The sequence below is a fragment of the Drosophila obscura genome, unplaced genomic scaffold (assembly GCF_018151105.1).
Source record: "Drosophila obscura isolate BZ-5 IFL unplaced genomic scaffold, ASM1815110v1 contig_150, whole genome shotgun sequence".
Lineage (NCBI taxonomy): Eukaryota > Metazoa > Arthropoda > Insecta > Diptera > Drosophilidae > Drosophila > Drosophila obscura.
Window position 1 is genome coordinate 6,770,451 of NW_024542736.1, and position 27,156 is coordinate 6,797,606.

The 27,156-nt window shown below is 45.7% G+C and overlaps 5 protein-coding genes across 8 annotated transcripts in view; 4 read left to right on the plus strand and 1 right to left on the minus strand.

Annotated features, from left to right (window-relative positions):
- The window catches only part of LOC111066864 (platelet binding protein GspB), a 62,804-nt gene extending 55,994 nt beyond the window's left edge, over nucleotides 1-6,810 (plus strand). For 2 of the 4 annotated variants that reach the window (XM_022355786.2, XM_022355787.2), the window contains exons 5-6: nucleotides 66-1,869; nucleotides 4,027-4,096. In XM_022355786.2, coding sequence (XP_022211478.2) covers nucleotides 66-1,869; nucleotides 4,027-4,038 — 1,816 coding nt within the window. In that variant the 3' untranslated portion in view covers nucleotides 4,039-4,096. Of the gene's footprint in view, nucleotides 1-65; nucleotides 2,157-4,026; nucleotides 4,097-5,150 lie in introns of those variants that run through there. The other 2 variants (XM_022355788.2, XM_022355785.2) reach the window with 2 other exon arrangements.
- A 907-nt stretch (nucleotides 6,811-7,717) lies between these two features.
- On the plus strand, nucleotides 7,718-9,982 carry LOC111066938 (organic cation transporter protein). The gene is made up of 4 exons (XM_022355898.2): nucleotides 7,718-8,304; nucleotides 8,362-8,620; nucleotides 8,686-9,103; nucleotides 9,307-9,982. The coding sequence occupies exons 1-4, from the start codon at nucleotides 7,972-7,974 to the stop codon at nucleotides 9,980-9,982; spliced, it is 1,686 nt and encodes a 561-aa protein (XP_022211590.2). The 5' UTR covers nucleotides 7,718-7,971.
- An 870-nt stretch (nucleotides 9,983-10,852) lies between these two features.
- Nucleotides 10,853-12,926, plus strand: LOC111066939 (organic cation transporter-like protein). The gene is given in 5 exon segments (XM_022355899.2): nucleotides 10,853-11,372; nucleotides 11,445-11,660; nucleotides 11,662-11,704; nucleotides 11,764-12,184; nucleotides 12,262-12,926. Coding segments are annotated over 5 exon segments (1,662 nt in total). The 5' UTR covers nucleotides 10,853-11,033; the 3' UTR covers nucleotides 12,905-12,926.
- Nucleotides 12,927-14,478: 1,552 nt separating this feature from the next.
- On the plus strand, nucleotides 14,479-18,217 carry LOC111066957 (solute carrier family 22 member 6-B). The gene is made up of 5 exons (XM_022355931.2): nucleotides 14,479-14,946; nucleotides 15,019-15,277; nucleotides 15,936-16,350; nucleotides 16,406-16,912; nucleotides 16,981-18,217. Exons 1-5 carry the CDS (start codon nucleotides 14,617-14,619, stop codon nucleotides 17,156-17,158), a joined length of 1,689 nt encoding a protein of 562 aa, XP_022211623.1. The 5' UTR covers nucleotides 14,479-14,616; the 3' UTR covers nucleotides 17,159-18,217.
- Nucleotides 18,218-20,201: 1,984 nt separating this feature from the next.
- LOC111066956 overlaps nucleotides 20,202-27,156 on the minus strand; it is a 55,772-nt gene continuing 48,817 nt past the window's right edge. The window contains 7 exon segments of the mRNA XM_041591773.1: nucleotides 20,202-21,224; nucleotides 21,299-21,507; nucleotides 21,576-21,787; nucleotides 21,789-21,851; nucleotides 21,917-22,171; nucleotides 22,247-22,441; nucleotides 22,502-22,695. Coding sequence (XP_041447707.1) covers nucleotides 21,073-21,224; nucleotides 21,299-21,507; nucleotides 21,576-21,787; nucleotides 21,789-21,851; nucleotides 21,917-22,171; nucleotides 22,247-22,441; nucleotides 22,502-22,695 — 1,280 coding nt within the window. The 3' untranslated portion in view covers nucleotides 20,202-21,072.

Here is a 27,156-nt window from a genome sequence, read left to right on the forward strand (position 1 = left end):
GGGCACTTCCCTGCATTGAATGAGCTCTGTAATTAATCTCTTATGTTTATTTATTTTCGCTGCAGCACCAGCCAGTCGGATTACTCCAGTCAACGCAACTTTCTATCCTCAGCGACGACGGTGCTCTCGAATGGCAGTCGCCCGAGCAACAGCAGCAGCAGCAACAACTTTATCAACAGCAACAACACATTCCAGCCGGTCGTCGTCGTCGATCAGCCAGCAGCAGCGCAGGAGGCAGCATTCCATCAAAGTTCAGGCAGTGATACAACAGCTATAGCAACAGCAACAGCAACAGCAAGGAGGCAGCAACAGCCAGCACTATTGGGTCGCCTGGATGGCATTGTAAGCACGCCGGGTGCGCGTAACACCAAATGCCGGCTGACAGACACCAAACGCATCTCGGCCATTCTGCTGGAGACGAACGTGCTGGAGCTGCAGCGCCACCTGCTCACACTGTCCGTGCAGAATCAGGTGCTGGCCCAGAAGCTGGACACGTCCAGCAAGTCCAAGACGCTGCTGGCCAAGCGGCTGGACAAGAGCAGCGAGGAGTTCGAGCACTTGCGCTTTCAGCTGGAGGAGAAGAGCATCGAGCTGGAGGGCACCAAGGCACAGCTGCGGCTCGTGGAGTCGCGTCTGCAGGCGAACAACAGCACCACCAATTCTTATCTGAACTCGTCGCAGCATGACTACGAGACGAATCGCTCGTCCGCCTCTACCACGCTGATGCTGAGTCGCCGTGGCGTGCCCGATTCGGTGGACTCCACCTCCACCTGCACGGCCATGCCCGCACCGCCAGTAACACAGATCAGCACGCCCAGCATGAAGGCCATGGTGCCGCTGGCCATGGACGAGCTGCAGCACAGCAGCAGCACTGAGTCGGCACACGAGCATGAGACGACACCAGGCCAGGGCCAGGGACAGGGGCAGGCACTGCACTGCACGCCCAACAACAACAACAACTCGACGCTAAGAAAGAGCATCATCAATGCGGGCAGCCCCTGTCCGCTGGGCAGCAGCACGCCCAGCAGCATTGCGGCCCGCGTGATGAGCACCAGCGTCGGTGGGGTCAGTCCCTTCGAGCAGACGCCGCCGGCGCGACAGAACACCTTCCGTAAGTTCGGAAGTGCCAGCAAGCCCAGCAAGATACCGCTGCCGGGTAGCAAGGCGGCGGCCTATTTTGCCGGCAAACCGCCCACGGGCAGACCCTCGACCGGGGGACGATCGCCGCCGTCGGCGCAGAACTCCAGCAGCACCTCGTACGGCAGCAAGTCCTCGCTGAGTCGCAGCACAGGCAACCTGCAGCACAGCTTGCGGCGAGCCGACTCGGCCTCCAATCACTCGCTGAGCACCAACACCAGCCGGAGCTCCACATCGTCGTCGATACCGCTGGCCACCACACCCTACTCCTCCGGCTCGACGGGCAATCGCAGCCAGTCGCAGATGGCTGCCACGGCCACAACTCCGTCCCCGCGTGTGCTGCAGAATTCGCCGCTGCCCAAGCTGAAGCGCGACACGATCAGCTCTCGGGTGCGTCATTTGGACTCGCTGTCGCGTGCCCAGCAGTCGCCGGAGATGACCAAGGGCAGCAACGGCTCCTCCTCCGCCTCCTCCATTGCAGCCCAGCTGAGCACGACGCTGCGCAAGGATCTCCAGCTGCAGATGGGCAACTCGGCGGGGGCTCCCTACCACCATAGACGTGGTGGCAGCAGCGAGCGTGCACCGTTGGGTGTGTCGAGGCGGTACAGCAGCGCCTCTGTGGGTGCCGCTGGCAGGTTGGGGCGGGAGCAGAACGAAGCTCTGGCTCTGGCCAACAGCACGCCCACGTCCAGCTATGGGGGCGGCGGTGGCGTCGACAGTGATAGTGGCAAGGTACGCACTCTCAAATCAACATTATTGGGTTGGTTCAAGTGAAAATACGTATTATAATACATACACATACTTACAACTGATATAATACCGATACCGATACACACCACACCCTCCCCCCACATATACATTTACTATAAATATATCATATATATATACAGACATATATACGTATACATATATATATCTACTGATTACCGTTTAATATGCCTTCGATAACGATTACTACAACAACAACAACAACAAAGAACCACAAGCATCATCGCCTTCGTTACAGTTACAGTTCAAAGTTCAAGTTAAATCCAAATCCAGCGACAACAACAACTGTCTGTCTGTATGCGTTATTAACTAGTACATACATAGTTACATACGTGCATACATATATATCGCGCTCTATTTATTTATACATACATATGTGTACACACAATTAACCCTCAGCATACATACATACATGCGAAACATACACATGCATATACACTACATATTATATACATATTTATGTGAATTAACGATACCCCCCGCCCCACCACACCTGTTACCAAATTGTTATTCGTCTCAGCCTAATCCCAGATAGTTCCAGTAAAGATAATTATAATCTGCGGATTACTGATTTTCGTATCAGAACTAAAAGCTGACAAAAAACAGCCTCTATTTATTCAAAGAATTCATTCGATTATTTTTCATCAAACTCATATTTTCAGAATATTTCGATATCCTTTTTTTAAATATGTTTATCCAAAAAAAAAAACAAGCCTTGTATGTCTGTTCTTGCCATAGTAACTCTCCAGTTCTACGTGGATTCGTTCTCTGATACCCACAGCATTTGGGAAATGTTTGTTCGTTTCAAAGGTTTCCAAATGTCCATTAAGCACACAAATCACACGTTTGAATAGAATGAATATACCCGTTGAAGCTTGTGCAAACAAATCGTAGCTCGTGGGTCGTTGGACTCAACGCATCCACTTGGCTAGTGAAAGGTGCCGCTGCCTATCAAGCTCTCACTGCCTATCGATGCCTTAGGTGCTCAGTAGTTGATGCATTAATTAATCAAACAATTTCACATGCAACAGCCACAACCGCAGCAGTAGCAATATTTCCTTTACATAGTTTTGTACATAAAGAAATGAAAATAAAAACAAAAGCCAATGCATGTATGGCTATGTACTGCTCGTATGTATCGTATATCATTTACTCTCGTACACATTATGCAAATCACGTTAATTGTTGTTCGGTTAATTTGTACTCAAGTAAGCGCATGCCTCAGCCTCATTGTTTGCTTCAGCAGACAATTTCTCATACGAAGGCCGCCTCGAGCCTTAAGTTAATTATCACCTTGCGTGTATGTGTGCGTGTGTGTGTGTGTATCTGAACATTATTATTATTATTAGTGATTTTTTGTTTGTAATTTGTAATTTATTTAAGTTTAACTTACACTCCTTATTGGGCTTAATTTATTGATCTATTGAAGCAATATGCATATGCTACTCGTATTAAACATAATATATATGTAGAAATATACAACAACAACAAAAAACAAACAAATTATTATATAGCAGACATACGCGATGCGATTATTTTTTTGTGTGAATAATTTATGCCAGAAATCAAGAAATAATACTAAATACTTGCCCTAAGTTACAGTTAAATGCTTGCCAGTATATCACCCAACATATCATTGAAATGTGACTCAAAGGTATGCCCTTTGGAGACAGGATCATCAGCTTTTGGTCATCCGCAGCTCATCCGCAGTTCCAACTAACACACACAAAACAAAACAGAAAAAAAAACACTCAAATCACACCATCAAGTGCTTCATTTTTGGCTTTCCACACAGGAATTTTCAATATTTTCTTGCTGCCAATTCCAATTCCAATTAGATGAGAATACACCTGAAATAATTTGTATCTAATGCTGTAATTTCTTTTTTTTACTTTTACCTTTTTTTTCCTTTCTGCGCCTTTCTGTATGTCTACTCCAAAACAAAACAAAACACACAAAAAATGTTTATACTGTCTGTTGTTATAACTCACTCGTATACTCGTCTTTTGTATACCCAAAATCTGACCGTACCAAAAATATCCCTGCAAAAAAAAAAACCAAAACCAAAACCAAATCAACCGCCAACCCAACCACAACCAAAATCCTAAAAACCACCAACAGCCCAACATGTAACTAAAACCATTGTGAAAAGCAGAAAAAAAAAAACAAAAACAAAACCACTTTTTCCTAACAAACAAAAATGTAGAGAAATTAAGGCGTCGATCCTAAGCGGAGTTTGGTATATGGACTAGCAGATGATATATGGACTTATGGTGTGGTGTTTTGATTGACTGACTGATTGATTAATGTTTGTTGGTGGTTCAACTGCATGCCCAAAAACTGAAGTGCTAACACAATAAATAGAAAAAAAAAGTCTGGAGTTTTTTTTGGTAACGGACAGCCCACAGAAAAGGAGATGCGCCCTCGCCCAAAGTCATCCTCAGCTCAGCCTCAAAGTGAGGCCCCCCCCACAGCTCAGACCTCAGTCCAGAGCGCCACTCTATTGTATATCGTTTGTCTGCTTTTGTTTTTGAGGCAAAAGCAAAGCCAACGAAGTAGACACTTTGCCGCAATTCGTTATACGCGTAAGTCTCTCTCTCTTTTGTTGTAAATCACATAGTAGGTTAAGCTCCACGAAACTCCACGCCACCATTTTTCCACTCCAACAAAAAAAAAAAAACACTCCCCCACACACACAGCTTTCTTTTGCTTACCCAGAAAAAACTATGTAGCATTGCTTTTGATTTTGTTTAGTTTGTAGATCTAGACTACCAGACTATCTAGAACCTCCTCTCACCCCTCTACCCCTAGAATAGCAACCGGGCTGCACATAAAAAAAACACACACACAAATTTCCAATTCAACTCAAGTAAGCGACTGCCTCTCAGGAGGATCAACGAAGAACTTACATATATTGTATATACATTGGTATTGATAATTGATGCTCTGTGCTAACTAAAAAATTTGCCCATGGTTGAGGGTTCTAACCGCTTTACCCAGTTACTTGAACAAAACTCTTTCCCCGCTCTATGCTAATCCCAAATAAACTTTTTGTGTTTCTCTAACGATTTTTTTTTATAACTATTCTTTGTGCCTACAAATAAATTTTGAATGACCTTTTCTTGTTCCTATTTCTGTTTCCTGTTATCATTCCTGTTATACTGCGCCTTTTCAACCAAAGATTTGATATTCTATTTTGTTGTTCTTTGCTCTTTACCCCAAATCCTTCCCAATTTGATGATCAGAATTTGGCCAAGCCTGTTGACAAGCCAAATTTCCGTTTCAATAACCACAATTGGCAACGGCAGCTATGGCAAACGAGCAACCAGAACCAGAACCAGACCCACACCAATACCAATACTAGCGGCATGAAGTTGGTTCTGGATTATCAGCAGATGCCACACGATATTCACGATGTGTCCGAGGAGACGGCCTACGATTCGTATTACACGCAATACACCACGCCCGACTCCATGGACTGTGGCAGTGCCAACCTGCTGGTCACCTTCGACTATGGCTACAGTGATTCAATTGAGGCCAGAGCTGTGGAGGCCATGAGCATGGGCAGCGTGGCTGGAGCTAAGGAGGAACGGGGCGAAGGTGCCATCTGGTTTGGTCCGCCACCAAACGATGCAAATCCCTTCGAGGTACATCATGTGCAGCACAAGCTGCTCGCTGATGACAGCCTGCAGTCGCTGATTTCCTACGATGTAGATGATTTTGAGGAGGAGCAATCGGAGCCAGAAACAGAAACAGAGCCAGAGCCAGATGACGAGATCTTCTATGATAGCATTGAGTGCAGTTGAGCGATTGGCAGGCTGTATAACCCTTTATAAGTAGAGTACATGGACATGGGCAGGTGTTGGAACTATCAAATCTAAACTAGTCTATGTTCGCAATAATTTTGTTTTACCCCCCAAAACCCACGTGTACGGACAACTTTCTTATAGAACTATATTTTATGTATGTATGTATTTATCAGACAGAGAAGCAAGATAATAATCTAGTATGAGCATAGATGTGTATCCCATGTGTATGTAGTTGTAATATTATGTTATGTAACGTACTGTATGTATTCCGGCTTAACGATCCGCGGGCCCCCAGCTGTAATTGAAAGTGAATTGTGACTGAATTGTATGGATGGATCGTAGTGTTGTAGTGTTTGATTTACCCTCCCTCCCCCCCATTCAGGGCTTTAGTCTATACGCATGATGGTTTCTTCGACTATTTATTATTACGCAACTGAAGTATGGTATATGTTATAGCCCATTTAAATGTACTATCTACAACTAAATGTATATGTATTATTTATAGTGTATATCAAGTTGAGAGTGTCTGTGTGTGTGTGCATCGTTTTTTGTGTAAGAGTCTTAAGTTAATTACCTAGCACCTACTGCTTATTTACTCAAACTAATTATAAAATGACTTGTACTAGGCTCGTACCGGCTAAGTAGTTTAGTTGTTAATCAAATTTAGTTAACGCATTGCATCTAATGTATGTATGTATGTACAGTTTGATATACCTTTACCCTATACCCAACCTACCAATGTATGAATTCTACTTAAGTCAGATGCAATTTGTAATAGGATCCACGAGCATCTGTATCTACATATGTATCTATCATGTTATCACGAAACTGCGTTTACTACATTTATAAAAAGCCAAGACCAGACACACAGAAAGTGAGAAAGAGAGAGGGGAAACCAACAACCAACAATTGCATACATTTATGTACATGTAATATGTATGGTTTTGATTCATATTAAAGCTAATAATAATAATATTAATACAAATATATTCAAAAGGCAGCAAATGTAGACATGCATACATATATCCATTTAAACAGCAATTGTAATTGATGAACACGTAAACAAATACAAACAAACAAAAAAGAACTAAAATAAAATCAATAAAAAACATAAACGAAAAGTGTTTTTAATGAACTTTCGGGGGGCTTGTGGCAAGTGCAGGTTAAGTATACGTCAATGTGTAATCTTGTGTTATTTCCAGCTAAAGGAGTTACTCAGCTCCCGTTCCTAATATAAGCCAGACTTTCGTGCATCACACAATAAAGCTCTTAAATACCCAAAAAAAAAAGAAGACAAATTACGTTCTGTAACTTCCAGGACTGCCACCAGCCACCAAACATCACTATCAATTCTGTCGACTTTGAATTTTTTTTTCATATATTGTTCTTTCAACAGCTTAACGCTATAAGTCTGCAGAAATAATAGACTATGTGCATAATAAACATAAATCAGTTGAATTTTATATTTCATAGGAATTTACAAAAAAAAAAACAGTTTATTAACTGCAGAATGTATTTTTCATGATCTATTAATTCCAATGAATATTGTACCCCGATTTTATTAATAAAATGTTAATCAATAAAATGTTAAAATCACACAGCAGAGTTATACATAAACTCAAGGTGTTTCGCAAACTTATTCAATGCAACTTGAGCAAATGTATCTAACAAATTCCTGATAAGTCCTGAAAATCAAATTGATATTGGTTAGTACTGCTTTATTAAACAATTAAAAATATTTTTGCTGCGCTGCTCGTCAATCAAAATTAAGTGGAAAAAATTGAAATTAATTGAAATTCAAATGTTCTATAGCATTGAAAAATTTCAGACTCTCCAAGCCCGCTCTCGAATGTGCGTAAATTTAATTTTCAAAACATAAAATACATAGAGAGTGAGCGAAAAATTAACTCTTTGAATACAAATCTCTCTCGGAGCACTTTTGGCACTGGGTCGGGTCTGGTCTGGCCTGTGTGGCAGTCTCGCAACCAGTTGGTTGTGTGCTCTCCGTGCCACCAGAACACACGGAACGGGTTTCTGTTGCGTTCAATAAACTCTCTGAGAGAGTGTTCGGGGTAAATAAAACGATTTGGGCGATCGATCGCCTAAGCCCGAACCAGCTGGCGAGTAGCTGGTAGCTGGTTTCGTTTCCCCCAAATAAATGGCAGGCGCCTCCTCCGATATGCGCTTATCACAACATTGAGAGCAACCGCTAGAGACGTGGGCCGCAAATCCGATAAGGAACACTCGCGGTGAAAACATGGATTTCGAAGAAATTCTGGCCAAGTGCGGCAACAGCAGTCGCTATCAGTTTCTGCTGCTCTCGCTCTACGGCTTCCTCATGGTCGTCATATCGATGCACTATTTCTCCCAGAATGTGATCAGCTTTGTGCCCGACCATTGGTGCTACCACGAGCAGCTGGCGAATCGCAGCTTTGCCGAGATTGAGGCTATCTATGCCCAGTTCGAGAAACCCTCTTGCACGCGTCTGGCATCGATAGACGCGGATGGAGGCAATGCCACGGCGAGCACAGAGCGCTGCAATCGCTGGATTTACAAATATGATTTTGGCTATAGGAGCATGAACACGGAGGTAAGTCCCTTTAGTTCTGCCAAGTACCAGTACTAATGGCTTCTCTTCTGTGTGCAGCTGAACTGGGTATGTGATGAGGCGTATAAGCCGCGAGTGGGTCAGTCGCTGTTCTTTGTGGGCTCCGTCTGTGGCACACTCGTCTTTGGATTGCTTGGCGATCGGATTGGAAGAATCAAGGCTCTGATATTGGCCAATTGGTGTGGCTTTCTGGGCGATTTCTCGACGATATTTGCAGAAAGTTTGACTTCATTTTCGGTGAGTCGCTTCGTGTCTGGTCTGGCGGCCGATGCCAACTCCTATCTCATGTACATACTAAGTAAGTAAACGAATCGGCCTATACATACTTCACCCACTTGGCTTACAGTTTGTTTCGTTAACCAGTTCTCGAATATGTCTCGCCCTCACTGAGAAATATTGGCCTCAACACCGTGCTGGGTAGCTTCTACTGCCTCGGCCTGATTGGTGCCTCTTGGCTGGCCGTTTGGGTGGGTCACTGGCGCATTTTTCTGGCCTGTTCCTCGCTGCCACTGCTGCTCGTGACGCTTTTCTATTTCCTGGTGCAGGAGAGCGCCCAGTGGCTGGTCACGCGCAACGATATCGATGGAGCCATTACGCGGCTGCAGCGCGTGGCCAAAATCAATCGCCGCGAGGTCAGCGACGATGACTTCAAGGCGTTCCGCGGCTACTGTGAGCAGCATTGCCAGAGGGAGGCCCAGGCAGCCAACAATCAGACCAAGTTGCTCGACATGCTCCAGACGCCGCGCATGCGCAGCACGGCATTCAAACTGCTATTGATTTTGTAAGTATTTCGATCGGATTAATTAAGCTATAATTAAAATAGAGTTAGTGTTGGAAGTTGTACTCGTAAGGGGAGAACTCTGAGCTAGAATGGGAAAGTTATTCCACACCATTCAAGACCGACTTGGCATTTATTTATATTATTCAGCTACCGAATGGTTTTTAAGTGTCAAATAAGTTATTAATATTTTTTTATATCAACAGCATAATTATCACGCCCTGCTATAACACCATTGCCCGCAACGTGGAGGGCCTGGGCATCTCTCCCTTCATTATGTTCTCGCTAAACGCACTGACGTTGCCGCCTTCGGGCTATCTGCAGGGACTGCTGCAAGATCGCATCGGTCGCAAGGCCACCGCCGTCAGTTGGATGCTCATCACGGGACTGTTCGCTGCGGGCGCGGGTCTCGTCATAGCGCAGGCCAGCAGCCAACAGAATTTTCTGCTGCTGGTGGCTCTGACGCTGGCCGCCCGCTTTGGGGTGTCCATTGCCGATGGTGCCAGTGCGCAGTTCTCCACGGAGCTCATTCCCACCTGTGTGCGTGGTCGGGGTGTGGCTGTGGTGCATGTGGCCGGTTTTGCCGCCTCCTTTCTCTCGCCCTACATCCTGCACTTGGGCACGTACTTCAGGCCGGCGCCTTCGATCATCCTGGGTCTGCTCTTCCTGGCGGGGGCCTATGTCTGTCTGCTGCTGCCCGAGACGCGAAATCGCAAGCTGCCCATGTTCCTGGCAGAGGGCGAGGAGTTCGGCAAAGGCGAACGCATGTTCGATTTTCTCATTGAACTGCGAAAAGGAGAGGGCCAGGCTAAGGAAACAGGTAATGTCGGGCTGAGTGCTCTGGCCAAGGAAGAGGCCAACCTCATGACGAAAATTGCTTGAAAATACTCGTGGAGCAAAGGGATTCGTGATTCAGTGGAAAACGGAATTAACTGTGTATAAATTTCCCTGCCATTAAGCCACACAATAAATTGAAATTCACAGTAGCTGTGTTATCTTAGGCCATAATGGATGAACCTTTATTTGGGCACGATAAGATGTGTGCGATAATGCTTCGGAAGTCCCAAAGGGATGGAGGGAGATTTATGTGGTTTAAAAAAAGAAACTGTTACCACTCCATGCACCTTTGACTGTATTTGAGCAGACTTACGTACAAGAAACTGTTTCCCGATTAAGAAATATGATTAAATTCTAAAAATTAAAAACTTAAATCTGTGCAGGTTATTCGAATGAATTTAAATTACATAGCGAATCTGTATTAAAAATTATCATATATTAGAATCCGCTATATTTTTCACTCAACTAAAACACACAAAAGTGGTAAATGTATCCCCCCAAGCACCCCCCTCACACGCATATTTATGCAACACTCGTAATGGCCAATAGCCAAGTTATAAATTTTGAATAGTCGGTTGGGAGTCGCTTATCAAGACCAATAATTAAATCAATACGTCTAAGTTATGATCGAATCGGCGGACATTTCATTTGAGTTGGGGGTTCGCCCGCAGCGAGCTACATATCAGCTGGGGAGAGACTGAAGAGTCGATTCCACACTATTCAACTCCCAATATCAGTTTAGTTTAGACGAGGCCGCTTTCACAACACTGCGGCAGTGCTGGGCGCGCGCGCTCTTAACTATTCAGCCAAGGCGGACGGATCGGATCGGAATGGAATTGAGTAGAGTGGAGTGGCGCTGAGCGGAGCGGAGCGGAGCGGAGAAGTGCGTATGGCAGTAAGCGCGTGGCAGCGACAGAGAGCGGACGAGCAACGGACCCAACCGAGTGCTCTATCCCCCCACACCCCACACCGCAACCCCCAGCCTACAGCCAACACGCGCCACACCACACCACACCACATACACACCGTGGACTGTGGAATGCCAATGCATCTTTCTATTGGCTGAATTGGAAGAAGAATCGAAACCACGCAGCAGATGGAGATGGACTTTGAGAAGATACTGGGCAAGTGCGGCGACTGTCATCGCTACCAGTACATGCTGATGGCGCTCTACGGCTTCCTAATGTTCGTCGTCTCCAGGCACTACTTCGCCCAGAATGTGATCGGCTTTGTGCCCGACCATTGGTGCTACCACGAGCAGCTGGCGAATCGCAGCTTTGAGCAGATCGCCGCCATCTATTCGCAGTTCGAGAATCCCTCCTGCACGCGTCTGGCATCGATCGATCCGGATGGAGGCAATGCCACAGCGAGCAGCGAGGCCTGTAATCGTTGGATCTACAACTACGACTTTGGGTTCAGGAGCATGAATGCTGAAGTATGTTGAACGCAGAGACGCCACCTTCCTAGGGTTTTGGATCTGATCGTTATAGTTTTTCTCTCGTTGCAGCTCAATTGGGTCTGTGATGCCGCCTATAAGGCGCGTGTGGGCCAGTCGCTGTTCTTTGTGGGCTCCATGTGCGGAACTCTGATCTTTGGGCTGCTTGGCGACACCATGGGACGCATCAAGGCGATGATTTTGGCCAACTGGTGTGGAATTCTGGGCGACACCGCTACGATATTCGCGCAGAGCTTGGCGACATTCTCAGTGAGTCGGTTCGTGTCTGGGATTGGCGGCCGAAGCTAACGGATACCTGATGTATATTCTGGGTACGTTATCTAAACAGGGGCTCTAAAACTTATCTTGTCTTAACTCTCGCCCACAACAGTGCTCGAGTACGTGTCGCCCGCGATGCGCAATGTTGGCCTCAACATAATTATGACCCTCTTCTACTCTCTGGGCATGATAAGCGCCTCTTGGCAGGCCGTCTGGGTGGGCGAGTGGCGTACGTTTATGGCCTGGTCCGCCCTGCCTCCGCTACTGGTCACATTCTTCTATTTCCTGGTGCAGGAGAGCGCCCAGTGGCTGGTCACCCGGCACGACATCGACGGCGCTGTGCGACGGCTGAAGCGGGTGGCCAACTTCAATCGGCGCGAGGTTAGCGAGGAGGACTTTGAGCAGTTTCGCATCCACTGCAAGGGCCAGGAGTCGGCCAGCAGTCGGCACTCCATGCAGACGCAGTCCAAGCTAATGGACGCCCTGAAGACGCCACGACTGCGCAACAGAATGATATACGTTTTGGTTGTCTTGTAAGTGGAAAGCGAGAAACATGCTTGATTAGGTCAGATCCTTCATAGGAGCTATCTCCCCTCTTTCCCCTCTGCAGCACCATTATCACACTCTGCTACAACACCATGTCCCGCAACGTGGAGGGTCTGGGCATTTCGCCCTTCATCATGTTCACTCTGTTCGCACTGACGCTGCCGCCTTCGGGCCTGTTTCAGGCCCAGGCCCAAAAGAGTGTCGGCCGCAAGTTCACGGCGGTGAGCAGCATGGTGGCCACTGGTCTAATGACGGCCGCTTGCGGCATACTGCTGACCTTCTGGCAGCAGCCCAGCGCCCTCTTGCTGGTGGCCCTCATTCTGGCCTCGCGGTTCGGAATCTCCGTCTGTACGGGCTCTACCATGCAGATATCCGCCGAGCTTGTGCCCACCTGTGTGCGCTCTGGTATGCTGGCGGTGGCCCATGTGTCCGGCGCGGCGTTCTCCTTCCTCTCGCCATTCATTCTGCATCTGGACGCCTATTTTCGGGCTGCCTCCTCGATTATCATCTGTCTGCTGCTGTGTGTCAGCGCCTGGATGTGCCTGCTCATGCCAGAGACGCGCAACAAGAAGCTGCCCATGTCCCTGGCCGAGGGCGAGCAGTTTGGCAAGGGGGAGCGCATGTTTGACTTCCTGCGTCGCCCCAAAAGGAACGGCGATGATGTCGATCTCAGTGCCGAGACCAATCAGAAACTAATGCCCGAATAAACCCACTCTGTGTGTGTGCGATTGTGTGCGTGCGATTGTGTGTGTAAAAAGTGAAAGTAAAGTTTAATTATTCATGTGGGTAAGCTGTTTCCGGAATGCAAGCGAAAGGGTCTTTATCCAAAATGTTCAAATTAGAAGGGCGCGATGTTTGATGACCGATAACATAATGAAAGAACATCTACTAAGGTGGGGATTAAGCAACTACCCAGCCAGCCAATTGATCGCCAGACATACGAACATCTGACGTGTGATTATTATATAGCCCATAACAAAGATAAAAGCTCAGAGACAAGCCAACATAAACTAACATTAATTTGTTGCAATATAAACATAAAGATGACAATACGAATTTCGGACCGAATGCTACGAGTATAAAAGTAGACAAACGAAGACTCAACTCAGAAGAGCTTAGCCGAGGGTAGTGGAAGGAAGGTACGAAAATTAGATTATATGTACATATATATCACGCCCCGAAAGGAGTCCGATATGATACTGCCTGCAAGTTAACGTACCCGTCCATACCCATTGAACTCTTAGACGAGTTATAAAAAAACTTTGCATTCCCACAGTTTGAATCAGGCCACCCGGGCTTTGTATAAGCAAACTTTTTTTTTCTCATAAAAATATATAAGAAATGTTCGACCACCGAAGATTGGTCAGAAGGTCTTGAGCCGCAGCCAATGCCCAGCTTTCTGCAGACGCTGCAATTTGAAATTTCACAATTCACCATCTTTCTGACCCAATCCAATCCAACCCGATGCGATCCGATCCAGCCCGAGCTTCCCGAAGGAAAATATAAAAGGTTTTTTCATGAGAATAAATTTATTAGAGTTAAGTCAGCTGCTATACCGCAGCAGAACTGAAGAGTTCAATCAAACCTTAGCACTTGGGCTTTGTGAAATAAAATCTTAAAAAAAAAAAAAAACGCTACAGCAGAAAATTAATTTCCAGAATCTTAATGTGTTCCTCTCACACAGCTCTACAAAACAAAACGTTTAAGGTTGATTTACATGTGCACGCATAAGTAATCTGTTTATAGATAGGAGTCACTGTGCCAGAGATTTCTGACTTGCTTGTTACATACGAGTGCAAGCATTAGACTTGACCTTAAGCAGATGAACATGAACATACACACATCTAACTGTATGTAATTGGGGCTAATTGTCAGTCAGATCTTGGGAGTGACTTTATTGAGAGTCCATTGAACTGCGAATCCGTTTATTATGTATTTGAAACACATTTCAGAGGTCACCACTAACTGTTATCTATGCCAGCATAGAGAGAGAGACAGACCGAGAGAGAGAAAGAGAGAAGGCTTCTCCTGAGACGCCGGCGTTTGTTTAGATTGGAATAAATGAGTGAATTCACTTAAATAATAAAAAAAGATTTTCTTTTGAGCAGAACCGCCATACTATACGAGTATATGCATGAACATACAATATATTGTACTCGCACGATAAGCCAGTCCCCCGACTATCCCAGGCCCACCGCCCCCAAATACAATCTTATCAGAGCTAGACCGAGACCGAGACACAACGTGCGAATTCGGCGGGCGGGCCACCCTCTTCCACTCTTTCGCGTTGTTTCGGCGCAGTTCGGGCTGCGCTTCGGTTCGTTTCACATCAGTTTAGATCAGCTGAGGCTTAGTCTTAATAGAATCTCAGCACGAGAACAACGACCCTCGCGGCCGTCTTGTCATCAGAGACAGAGACATGGACTTTGACAAGATTTTGGAGAAATGCGGAAATGCGGGTCGCTATCAGTACCTCATGATACTGCTGCTCGGCTACATAGCCTTCACCACCACAGTGCATTATTACTCACAGAACATCATTGGGTTTGTGCCGCAGCATTGGTGCTACCACGAACAGCTGGCGAATCGCAGCTTCGAGGAGATCGCAGCCATCTATGCGCCCTTTGGCAAAGATGCCGCCTGCACGCGGCTGGAGACGATCGAGGGCAACAATCTGACAGTGAGCACCAAGGCCTGTCAGCGCTGGATATATAACTACGACTTTGGATTCAGGAGCATGAATGCTGAGGTGAGCCAGAGATGTGGAAGCACAGTTGCCCAAGGGAGCGATGATTATTAATGGGATTCTTTTGTGGAGCAGCTTAACTGGGTCTGCGATGACGCCTACAAGGCACGCATCGGCCAGTCGCTGTTCTTTCTGGGCTCCCTCATGGGCACCTTCACCTTTGGCATGCTCGGCGATAGGATTGGGCGAGTGCGTGCCGTTATTCTGGCCAACCAGTGCGGTTTTGTGGGCGACTTTCTTACCACCTATGCCTCGAATCTGGTGCAGTTTGCCATCTTTCGGTGCATTTCGGGTCTCGCGGCCACAGCGAATTATTATCTGATGTTTATTCTGGGTAAGCATTGCCATATCTTGAGCACGCTATAGCGTACTCTCCAGTGTTTTTTTTATTATTATATACAGTAAGTGTACATACATACATATGTGGGAGTGTATGTACATATGTACATAGAAAGATCAAAATGAACAACAGCATGAGTCAACACAAAATATTTGATATCTGAAGCCTTAGATGAGTCTCTCCATTCCACACAGTACACTCACAGAGAACAATGCCCTGACATTGCAATATTTACACTTAAATTTAAATATTTATTTTAAATATATTCATTATATTTAAAATAAATAGATTTAATATTTAAATTAAATATTTTCTTATATAAATTAAATATTTTAATATAAATAAATTATTTTCATATTTAAATTAAATTTATTCTGAATGGAGTTTAAAGTTTTTTATATTCAGATAAAAATGTATATTTTAATCAAAGTGAATTAAATTCATTTAATTTCACTATTTTTTTATCTACAAAAAATATATTTAATATAGTTTTAGTTGTGCCATTTCTTATACCATAATTTAATGAGTGCCATTTTTCCCTGAGTGTAGAGTGTTACCCGTTTTTGTGTGTTTCAATTTATATAAGCTAGTTAATTTCTTTAGTTAAACATTAGAAAGAATCGACTGTATACATACGATAATCCATTTCTAGTGCTGGAATACTTGGCACCCAAGCTAAGGAATTTGGCCATTAGCGGAACGCTGGGCATATGCTTCTGCCTGGGCGCTTTGGTGGCACCTTGGCTATCGGTGCTGGCCGGCAACTGGCGCATCTACTTGACCTGCTCGGCCCTGCTGCAGCTGGTGGTGGCCCTCTTCTACTTTGTGGTGCAGGAGAGCGCCCAGTGGCTGATTACGCGCACCAATGTGGAGGGCGCCATTGCCAGGCTGAAGCACATTGCCCACTTCAATGGCCGAGAAGTGGCGGCAGCGGATTTCGAGGCATTCCGCAGAAACTGCATAGCCAAGCGGAAGCTATCGAATCAGCCGGAGCAGACGGCTGGCATCATTGACCTGCTGCGAACTCCCAATCTGCGAAAGATTTCGTTGCTGGTGGTGCTGATATTGTAGGTCAGTCTGTTCAGTGATAGGAAACTATTTCATTAATTTGTCCATTTGCAGCATGCTGACTTCGCTGAGCTTCAACACCATTTCCCGCAATGTGGAGGGATTGGGTATGTCGCCCTTTGTGGTCTTCTCGCTGTTTGCTGTCGTCGTGCCGCCATCGGGCTTCATCCAAGGGCTCCTGCAGAGTCGTGTGGGTCGCAAGGCCACCGCCTTTCTGGCCATGCTCTGCACGGGACTGCTGTCCTGCGCCCTAGGCGTGGCTCTGTCCACGGAGGGAGCACAGAGCAGTGTGACCCTGCTGCTGGCCTTTGCCCTGCCCATGCGGCTGGGCATCTCCCTGTGCTACACAGTGACCTCCCAGTATGCCTCCGAGCTGCTGCCCACCTGTGTCCGATCGCGTGGCATTGCTGCAGTGCATCTGGCTGCCGCGGGTGCCTCCTTTCTATCGCCCTACCTCATACATTTGAGCAGCAAGCTAGCAGCGGCCACGTCCCTGATCCTGGCGCTGCTTCTGCTGACTGCCGCCTTTTGCACGCTTATGCTGCCGGAGACGAACAACAGGTGAGCGAGGGGGCAATCAGTTAATTTAATATGGAATTTGTTAAAGATTTATTTATTTTTAATTACAGACAGCTTCCCATCACATTGGCGGATGGCGAGGCCTTTGGCAAGGACGAGTCCATGCTCTCGTTCGATTGCTGGCGGCCCCACGATGACGATGTGTCCAAGCAGCCCGCCGAAGAGCTGAAGCTGCATCCGATCAATGGCCAACACGCCGCCAAGTCTGAAACGGAGGCTGAAGTGTAGTCAGTGGCTGATGTGATTTCCCCCCCCAATAGGTATTAGAGACAGAGACACACGAGAGGATTGTCAGTAGATGTGAATTTTGCTTTATTTGATTGATTTCATTGCGGTTCACAATTTCTAACACAATTTTTACTTGGAGCGAGAGTCCGGTCCGGTGCGGTCCGGGGCGTATTGAGCCAATTTCTTGAGCTCATTATTATTAAATTTTCTTGTATCGTGTATCGTCGGTATTTTTTTTGTCGCATGTATTAAGTACTTACTTGTAAGTAAAAGGTTCATAAGTATATTTTATCTTTGTAAATGGTTATGTAAACTCTTGTAATTATGCAACGCTTAAATGCCATAAAAATAACGGCTTTTGTATGTGTATCTGGTGTGTGTGTGTGTGTGTGTAGGTGTATTTTGCTTAGGGCAATAGAAAGTCTTACCAATTGTTAGCATAACTAGAGAATTGCCTGGAAAAATAGCAACCGAAAAACTCTCCGAACCGAATTAAATGCTTAAAATCTAAGTGTGAAAATTTAGAGTTAGCATCACACAGTCGCTGGTAGTTGCCCGGATACTTAATTTGGATTGGATTATTGCTTGAAAGACATTTTTTAATCAGTTAATCAGTTGAGGTAGAACTCAGGAAATCTCTTAGTTTCATATGTATAAGATTTAGTGGTAAAGTTAACTAACTATTGGATGTAAAACGATTGTTCTCAGGGCAGTACGTATGTATGTAGGATAGATCAGGTTGAGCTGTGAAACAGAATATGTATGTGGTAGACGGGTACACGGGTTGGCTACTTAATATGAAGGCAACTGCAGCGATTAATCAGTATCTATGTGTATATATGTGTATCTGTGTGTGTGTGTGTGTGTGTGCGTATCTTATGTGTGTACTCGCTAACAAAAGTTCTCTACTTTAACGCAACATGTATATTTTTTTTGGGGGGCGTGGCTCATCGGCCTATACGTGTATGCACAATCGAATTCCGTGCTCATACTCAAATATTTGTTAATCGTTTTGTCTGTTTTTGTTTCACTGAGCAATTCTGGCGATTGCTAACAAATACAATGGGTACATAAATATTTTTTTTTTGTATTTCTGATATTTGTATCTTTATCTGTAACGTAACTATAATAATAATTTGTGTACATGCAGCATGCCCTGCCAGCAATGCCAGCAAAAACGCCATCAGAAATATCCTAATTGCTATGGTTTCTCTTAACAACTCGGTCTTATAACATTTTGTTCTAGTATCTGAAATTACTTAAGTCTATGGGAATGCGAGTGTGGTGGTGGTGGTACCTATTCGCATACGCATTGCTTGTAAAGGTGTTATACTATACTATAGGTATATATAAGTAATGTATCTCAGTAGATGTGTGTAGATAGGTAGGTAGATATATGAAGACTGCATTCCATATGCACATATGTTTGTATATCGTATATATATGTAACAATGCCCTTTGTATAATCAACACTCTAGGTTCACAATAGTTCAGTTGAATCCGAAATGCACATACTCCAATAATACACAGGTAAAAAGAGGTAAAAAGAGATTTTTCTCGCCTCGCCTCGCCATTCCTTCGACCGCTACCCGAGAGGGTGTACGCGGTGGAGAGATACAGACAGAGAGAGAGAGAGAGAGTATTCTACGAGTATATGGTATATAGTATATGTATGTATATGTATAGCACCATCTCAGAGTGGGTAAGTGGGTAAGTAAAGGTCGAGTATATTGTATGTAGTATCCATTGTTAAAACACAATTTCCATTCCATGCCAATCCCTAGGATAGTTTAGCTCTTTTAGGTGGTAAAGAAGTACATAAGTAATACTCGTATAGTAGAAAAATATACATGTAGTAAATGTTGAAACATTTTTTTTGGAGACGAGAGAATAAACTATATACTATATATATATCTACATGTGGTGTGTATATGTGTGGGTGTGATTGGCATCTCAACAAATATTAATGGCTAGATTCGAGAACCAATCAACACAACAGCAAACGCTTTAACCTTAGATTATAGACTAATTGTTGTTAGAATTACATACATAGTTTATATGTATATCGTATAATTATTTATGCTTCCCCATACATTGCGCTTTTGTATGCTACTAAATACCATTTACTTTTTGTTTTGCAATATTTGCTGCTTATTGTTTGACATACAATATCATATACATATGCTTGATTTAGAGAAAGTATTCTTATCCATTGCACACATTATCCCCGTAGATATATGCATTTCCATATCTTACTGCTTGAGTGAGTGAGGGAGGGACTCCACCTCCTACTCCTTCTCCACCTCTACTGATGTGTGTGTGTGTGTATAGTACTTATATCATCACCAAATTTCAGGCATGTGCATTTTTGTGTGTGTGTGTGTCAGTGTGTGTGTTTCGAAAACATCGAGTATAAAAGACAAGCGGTATTTAGGCAACGAGTGATTCAGCAATTTTCTCTTTTATAAAAAAACATCTTCTATAAATTTTGTCATGTTTTCATTTTATATGTTTTCATATTTTCATTCAACGCTAAACATTATTTGATTTGTATTATTCATGGTATTCATGGTAAATATGTATACACTTACACCAAAAGCATTCATAAGACTCGTTTCTGTATTTCTTAAAAATGATTTCTCTGAAACAATTCATTTCCATTTTTTTTATGTTATAGTAGAGCTGCCCCAACACACCCGAGGGGCTGGCTTATTCATCATAGTATGTAGAGTAGCACACTAACATATGTAAATTCCACAGATTGTATTAAGGTTTGGAGGGAGCATGATATCATTTCATTGGCTGCTATGGGAATTAATCTGTACGGATTTGATTGATTCAACATCGATGGCTACGTTGGGGCTAGGTTTTGGGTATTTTTTTTGGACACGAAGCTTAGCTGGATTTGCACAATGTTTTGCGATATGTATGAATGTCTGCGTAGATACTACATATGTATGAATATGCTTGTGCATATGCATTTGTCTACTTATGATCTATAAAAAACCAAAAAGAACGTAGAAAATAAAAAAAGAAAATTGAATTTACAAAAAAATGTTATTTGTATTTTCCGCGCATATTATGGATAGGTATACATGGTAAACTTATGTCTCGTTTTGAACTATACTTTAGTTATAGTATTTTAGTTGTAGCTTTTTTATCGTGTTTAGCTTTAAGTGCATACAGTATGCGAATTGCAAGTGCCTCTCAGAGAGGGAGAGGGAGAGAGGTTGGGAAAGAATACACATATAAACATGGTAGAGCTAATTATCTAGGCAGCCCAGGCAGCCCTTGGGCTGCGTCATCATCGTCGCTTCATACTGTAGTTCTCGTGGTTTTGCTGCTTTACAGTTTTATTTTTTTTTTTTATTTTTTTTTTTTATCTGCACTGAGAATTGCGCTGCCATAAGTAGAGTAATGCCATAACGTTAGATAACGTTTTGCTCTGCGTTTTGTTCTATATTTGCGCTCGGTTTATTTACGTCTGTGGGGTATGGGTGCGTGCAGCGTCATCGCCATATTCGAGTACGAGTATTCAGGAATCATCCATACATATATGATGATCCTACACACTTAAACTTAACTCTAGCTGTGGATGTGGCCACTCTGGCCACGTGCAAACAAACAAACAATCAATTAATTAGGCCAGTCAGTCCAGTTCAGTTCAGTTCTGCATCTGTAACTGTAACTGACTTATGCCTTTACTTAGAACATTAATAATAATGCTTCTCAGAGTCATCGTTATCGACTGTCATCGTAGCTTAATCGATAGTTAATACAATACAATACAATACAATACAATGTTGTGCCCATGGGCAGCAAACTCTAACTGCAACTTTGTGGATTGTGGCTTGTGGATTCTAGCAAATAATTTACTAATATGCAAGTGGAGGCTCTGGCTCCGGCTCGTGCTCCTATGGCAATGTGGCTCGAATGCCATCCAGACTGGAGCGCAGCACCAAGCTGCCCTCCACCCAGAAATTGGGTCGATCCAGCATATTCTGCCACAGCGATAGCTCCTTGCCAGTGGCATCCATCCATTCGACCTGGCGGCCATAGCTGCGACCTGTTGCGGCGAAACAAATTCGAGTTTAGTTTCGGTCCATCGAATCGTGGCAGGGAATCCTTTGTTTGACTTACCCGTGCCCAAGGAGAAACGTATGCCGCCGACAAACTCATTGCTGGCCAGCCGATCGTGATCCCAGACGGTCAGCTCCAAGGCGCGCTCCGACAAGTCCTCCAGCGAGACATCCTCGTACACAAAGGTGTAGTTCCAGGTGGGATGCAGCGTGCGCTTTACCACTGGCGTCTTCTGCTTGGAGCTGCGCGTGCGATCCGGAAGCAGATAACTGAAATGAATTTTGCCCATTGATAAGTCTATTGATTCTGTGGGAGGGAGATTAGTGGATGCACTCACCTCTTGCAGAAGGCATCGCAGCTGCCGTTGGCCTTGATCGGACTCAGATGCTTGGCCTCCTTGACCAGCACATGCAGCTGACCGCCCTTGGCAGTGCGGTCCGACTTTGAGGCGACGGATTTGATGCTGCCACCGAATTTGCGCAGGTTCGAGGAGCTGCCCGTGAGGGAGGAGCCACGCGAGAAGAACGACGACTTCAGGCTTTCGGGGGGGAATGTACTTGAGGCCCACCACAATGTCGCCGCGATAGGTGGCCACCTCATCGAAGGGTTCGCTCTGCGGGGCATGATGGGATGGATCGTTAGATATGGAAACTCTACAGCTGGAAATTCTGCACTTACCCGTTCCTGGAGGAGATACCATTGCGATTGGGGATTGTCAAAGACACGTCCCTGCAGATTGACGGAGACCTCGCCCAGGAAGTCGTTACGCCCGAACATGTCCGAGTGCCAGACAGTCAGCCACAGGGTGCGCGACTCCAGGCTGGCGATGGACGTGTGGAAACGCATCGTCTCGTCAAAGACGGGATTGAGGGTGTGCTTCTTGACTTTGGTTTTCCGCTTGCCTGCCTTTGATTTATCCGGCAGCAGGTATACCTAATGGAATAATCCATAATAATCACCATATATCAGCATGGAACTCAGTGGGAAAATTAAGAGCATAATACGAACCTTCACATAGGGATCGCTGCGATTGCGCTTGGCATCGACGGCGGCCAGATCCTTGCAGCGCACCACATGGATCTCGAGGGCGGCCAGCTTGTAGTTGTACTGCATGGCAAACTCCACCTGACCCTTGACCACCACAGTGCCATAGCGACCCTCGCCAGCGCCAGAGTAAACGCTGGCCATGGACTCCGAGCGAACCTGAAGGGGTGCCACATTAATTCCACATTTCAGTTTGACTCACTTTAAGCCTGAACTTACCCCCAAAGAGCTGAGACTGCTGCGGTTCTGATGCATGGCCACCAGGCGGTCGATGTCCTCGTCCGACTGCACCGGCCAGGCCTCATTGGAGGCACGCGACTGTACGGGACTGGCGGTGGCAACCGCCTCCGCCGCCTGCCGCTGTCCAATCACCGGCGAATGTGTGAGCTCCTCGGCGGCCACTTTGGCCTCTTCTGCAAAGAGAAAATTGTTGCATTAACACACGAGTTTTCCACAATTACGGCTAATGATCAAACAAGGCACGGAAACACACGGGCAATCAATGGAAATGGTCAGAGTTTTCCACGTTAATTTTTCATGCTTTAATTCGCATTTAAGACAGGGTGAAGATGCAGTCTGGGAGAGCAGTGCAAGGTGCATGCAGCGCCGCCTACCTTGCACCGCTTCCCGTTCATGGTGCTCCTCCTCCTCCTCCTGATTGTCCTGCTGTTCGCTCTCCACAAAGTGGACATGCAGCGGAGTGCGACGAGGCAGGATGAGGGACATTCTGCCACCAGGCGCAGCCACGGCAGTGTCAACAGCAGCAGCAGCAACAACAGGCAGATCCTCCTCGAGGGTTTCCAGGAACCTATCAGAGTTCGACCTGAGACTATCATCCCAGGTCCAGGCTCTGGGCAAAGATACTTTTCGCATCTGTGGATGGGGATAGGGATGTGGCTGTGGCTGCTGCTGCTGCTGCTGCTGTTGTGGCAGGCTGGAGGGTTCCTGGCAGTGGGTTTCCTTCACTTTCTCACTTTGCTTGCTGGCCACGGCCTCGCGCTGCTTCATCTCCACAATGTAGGCAGCCACCTTGGCATCGATGTCGTCGTCCTCCTCGTCGGAGTCACAGCTGTACGCCTTTGCCCGTGCCCTGCCCCAGCGACAGCAGCAGAGACTCCGCCTCGCCTGTCCGCCTCCTCCGCTGCCAGCGCTGCTGCCCCAGTAATCTTTGTAGCTGCGTGGGCGGCGCCGTCTGCGGCGCCACCAGCAGGCGCCCAGCAGACGCCGCCACTTGGTTCTGCGTGGGCGCTGGCTGGGCGGATGATTGTCTGCGGATCGATTCTTGCGCATGCGATTGAGCGCCGCGTACTGGATCTTGCCGGCCGAACTGGAGGGCAGTGCGGAGGAGCCCGCAGTCGCCGCGGCTGATGACTTTCCTCTGCCATAGTTGTGCACCCGAGCTATGGGTGTAGCAGCCGACGGGGGCAGTGACACAAAGGCATTGTAGCTGCCGGTGGCTTCTTTTGGCTTCGCTGCTTTTGCCGCACGCCGCGGGCCAATTAAACGAGTCACTTGCTTCATTTTCTCATTTGGATTTGGATTTCGGTTTGGGATTCATTCGATTTTGGTGTCATCCGCAGCGGACTGCAAAAGTTTTATTTCATTTTACACCAGCAGCCAACCAACCAACCAACCAACCAGTTGACAGTTGTCAGCGGCTGCCAGGGGGGGGGCATCTGGCATGGCATCACCAAAGTGTGATTGCTCAATTGGCTGTGCTGTGCACTGTGCAACGGAATGGGGCAACACTCTGAGCGCTGTTTGAGCGTGAATTAGAAAGGTCTGACTCTGAACCAAGGAAAATGTACACAAAATCCAAGCCATTTCGATTGTTTCTGTGTGTTTTCAGATAGTGCAGAATATCTGACTGGAAATATCTGAGATATAGCCAAAAGATACCACCAAAACCAAACCCATTTCTTGCTGGTATTTATTGAATCGATAAAATGCTTTGCGCCCCCCTATCAGTATTTTTGAAATCTAAAGTAGTTTTCCCCTGGCGATAAGGCCAAGAGTTCCATTGATTTGTCAGACCCTTTGATAAGATGCCTGGCGACACTTGGCCAATCTATGGTTGCCTAGGCCACGTAATTGGACCACTTGATCGCCGCTCGAGCCATTTGCATGACCACTCGAAGGCAGGCAGGCAGGCTGGCAGGCAGTCGCGCCATTTAATTAAGTTGCAAATTAAAGACAGCTCTCTGAGAGGTGTGGGCGGATGCGGCCCTGAACTTCCAGCGAAACAGCCTTGAGAGTTGGGCGTGCCCGAAAATGAAGGTGTGAAACACTTTGAGATTGAGGGCTTGGCTGGAAGCAACAGCAGCAACAAAATAAAAACAGATAAACAGACCAGACACCCGCAGAAGTGGGTCATATTACCAGCCAAAGTGGCAACTGGGGAAGAGGCAGGGGCAGTGGCAGGCGATTCCTATTGGTAGCAATCCAAGAGTGCAATTAAAGGCAGAAATACACCCATTAAAAGTGTTTGACTTTTGTCTGGTGGTGGGGTGGCAGTAAAACTGCTGCCAATGGTATTTGAATTTTCTTTATGCAGTCACGATTTGTTGACACACACACACACACACACACAAACAGCACCCACACAGTACACATCATATCTCCATTTCATGCGGACAATGTTTTCATTTTTATTTTATTTATTTTTTTTTAGCTTTTTATGGCACTTCTACGAGTATTATTTCCGCTATGGATAGCCACCAATCTACAGCGAAACGACCGATAAAAGTGTATGCGGGACAGGGCAAAGGGAGGGCAAAGGCAGATACCCCGAACAAAAAATTAAAACCGAAAACAGCCAAAGCCAAAGCGCAATCAAAAGTCAAAGTGAGGCGAAACAGACTTCACTTTCACTGGATCGACAGAGTTAAGATCGGAATTCGCGGTGACTTATAGAGCACATCGCGGTGGGCTGTTGCTGTAGCTGTAGCTCCAGTCCCGTTAGACGCGGCAACGGCAACTGAACCAGAGATGGCAGCCAGTGCCAGAACCCCGCCAGAACAATGGCATGGCATGGCATGGAATGGATGCTCCTCTTGTTCAGAAATCTAAGTTTTATTCAATTATTTAAATATTGAACTTTGGGGTCGCTTTGGGGCGGCGCCCAACCAATGAAAGTGCAATTAACAGGCCAGCGAAACGAGCGGCAGATATAAAGCGAGGGGTGCTAATAAAATACAACATAAAAGATTAAATTAATTGAAATCAAATGTAAAATTCCCAAATTGAAGATAGATGTCTTCAATAAACACAGTTCAGCCCTCGCCAGTCCATCGCAACTTGCAGCATATATATGAAACAGAATAAAATAGAGATCTCTCTCTCTTGTCTCGCATTTCTGGTTATTCTGGCTCTGGGTATTCTCTGTCTCGGTCTCGGAGGCAGAAAGGTTAATTGAATTTGATGGCCAAGCGAGTCGAGATGTCTCTTACAGGGTGCCCCATGCCATGCCCCCCTTGCCTTAACCATCTTTGGCACTTCCGCCATGGCAGCGATAATTGTAGCTCGGTTTTTATTTTTTATTTGCATAATAATTGTGGAAATTGTTTTACGGCAATAGTATTGCATGCATTGCATTGCCTTGCACCCACCCGCCCGCTGCTGGCTGGTAGCTTTGTTTTGGTGCAAAACACTTAAACGGCTGCCGGATGGGCACGGGAACGGGCACGGGCCTGGACATAGACACACCACAGCAATGGAGCACTGCTGCAATCATTTCCGCACACCCGACGCGCCACTGTGGATGCACTGATGCACGAAAATAAGTGTGGAAAAACATACATATGTACATACATATGCCAACATACAACTCTTTTTGGCCAGTGTCAACTCTGTTTTGGTGGCATCGAAAACATTAATTGTGCAAAATTTGAAGTGAACGCAGGAAATACTCGCAAACAAACCAGAGCCAGAGCCACAGCAAGGGAGAGGGGCAGAGCCAGAGCCGCAGGCTCTTTATCAACGTCAAGAGCTTAACTCTGAACAAGTATTATTATTATTATTATATAGAAGCTCAATATTGTCGTTGGCGGCAGAGAGCGGGACACAGAGCGGGGGCAGGCGGGGCCAACTTTTTAATTGTGTTTTGGCCAAGTTGCCGCAAAGACAAACGATTTGGTCGAACCACTAAAACTGTGTAAACAAAGAGGGGGGGGACTGTGGCATGGGGAGGGGGCGGGCCAAGACCGAAACTCAGTCTGTTTGAGATGGCAGCGTGAGGGTAAATATTCGAATGGGAATATAATATTTGTAATCGTGAAGGAAGGAAATTAATTTGTGTGGATATGGAAATGATTCTTGAACGATAATCAATTATTGAATTATTGAAATAAATCTGTAATCTGTGATTATTCTGTTTGGGAAAGCCTCGAAAATTGTTTCAGCTGTAGCTGGATTTCTCTTTTAGTTTCTCCACATAATTAAATATAGTAATTATTATGGAAAAGCATAAATGAAAATTTCATCTGAATCCATTAGCCGAATTTCCACACTTTAACGTATTGAAAATTTAATGAATATTTTTTTAATGATTTATCTCTGAAATCCCTCGCTATAATCATACCTCTCCGTGGGTGTGCCCACCGCTTGGCTTGGTACTTCCTCATCAGATCTACAACTCATTCAAGCATCCCCTGGCCATCCCATCTCTAGGAAGGGGCAGCCGCCACACAGCAAAGTTCAAAGCCCGCCTGCACCCAGTAGTGCGGGTTTTTGGGTTGAGTTCCGAGTTCGAGTTCCATTGACCAGGGCTCGACGGCTGTACGAGTACGAGTATAGGTATAATTGTTGGCCGCAAAAGCGAAAACAGCTTTTTTTTTTGGCTAAATAATGAATAGAAAAACAACAACAAAACAAGA

What these genes read in the sequence shown, in the direction of transcription:
- LOC111066957 (XM_022355931.2), top strand. Translation starts at nt 14,617, where the DNA reads ATGGACTTTGACAAGATTTTGGAGAAATGCGGAAATGCGGGTCGCTAT. An exon ending in TTATCTGATGTTTATTCTGG is followed by an intron (nt 15,278 to 15,935) that starts GTAAGCATTGCC and finishes ATCCATTTCTAG; the next exon opens with TGCTGGAATACTTGGCACCC. An exon ending in TTGCTGGTGGTGCTGATATT is followed by an intron (nt 16,351 to 16,405) that starts GTAGGTCAGTCT and finishes GTCCATTTGCAG; the next exon opens with CATGCTGACTTCGCTGAGCT.
- LOC111066938 (XM_022355898.2), top strand. Translation starts at nt 7,972, where the DNA reads ATGGATTTCGAAGAAATTCTGGCCAAGTGCGGCAACAGCAGTCGCTAT. An exon ending in CTATCTCATGTACATACTAA is followed by an intron (nt 8,621 to 8,685) that starts GTAAGTAAACGA and finishes TTCGTTAACCAG; the next exon opens with TTCTCGAATATGTCTCGCCC. An exon ending in TTCAAACTGCTATTGATTTT is followed by an intron (nt 9,104 to 9,306) that starts GTAAGTATTTCG and finishes TTATATCAACAG; the next exon opens with CATAATTATCACGCCCTGCT.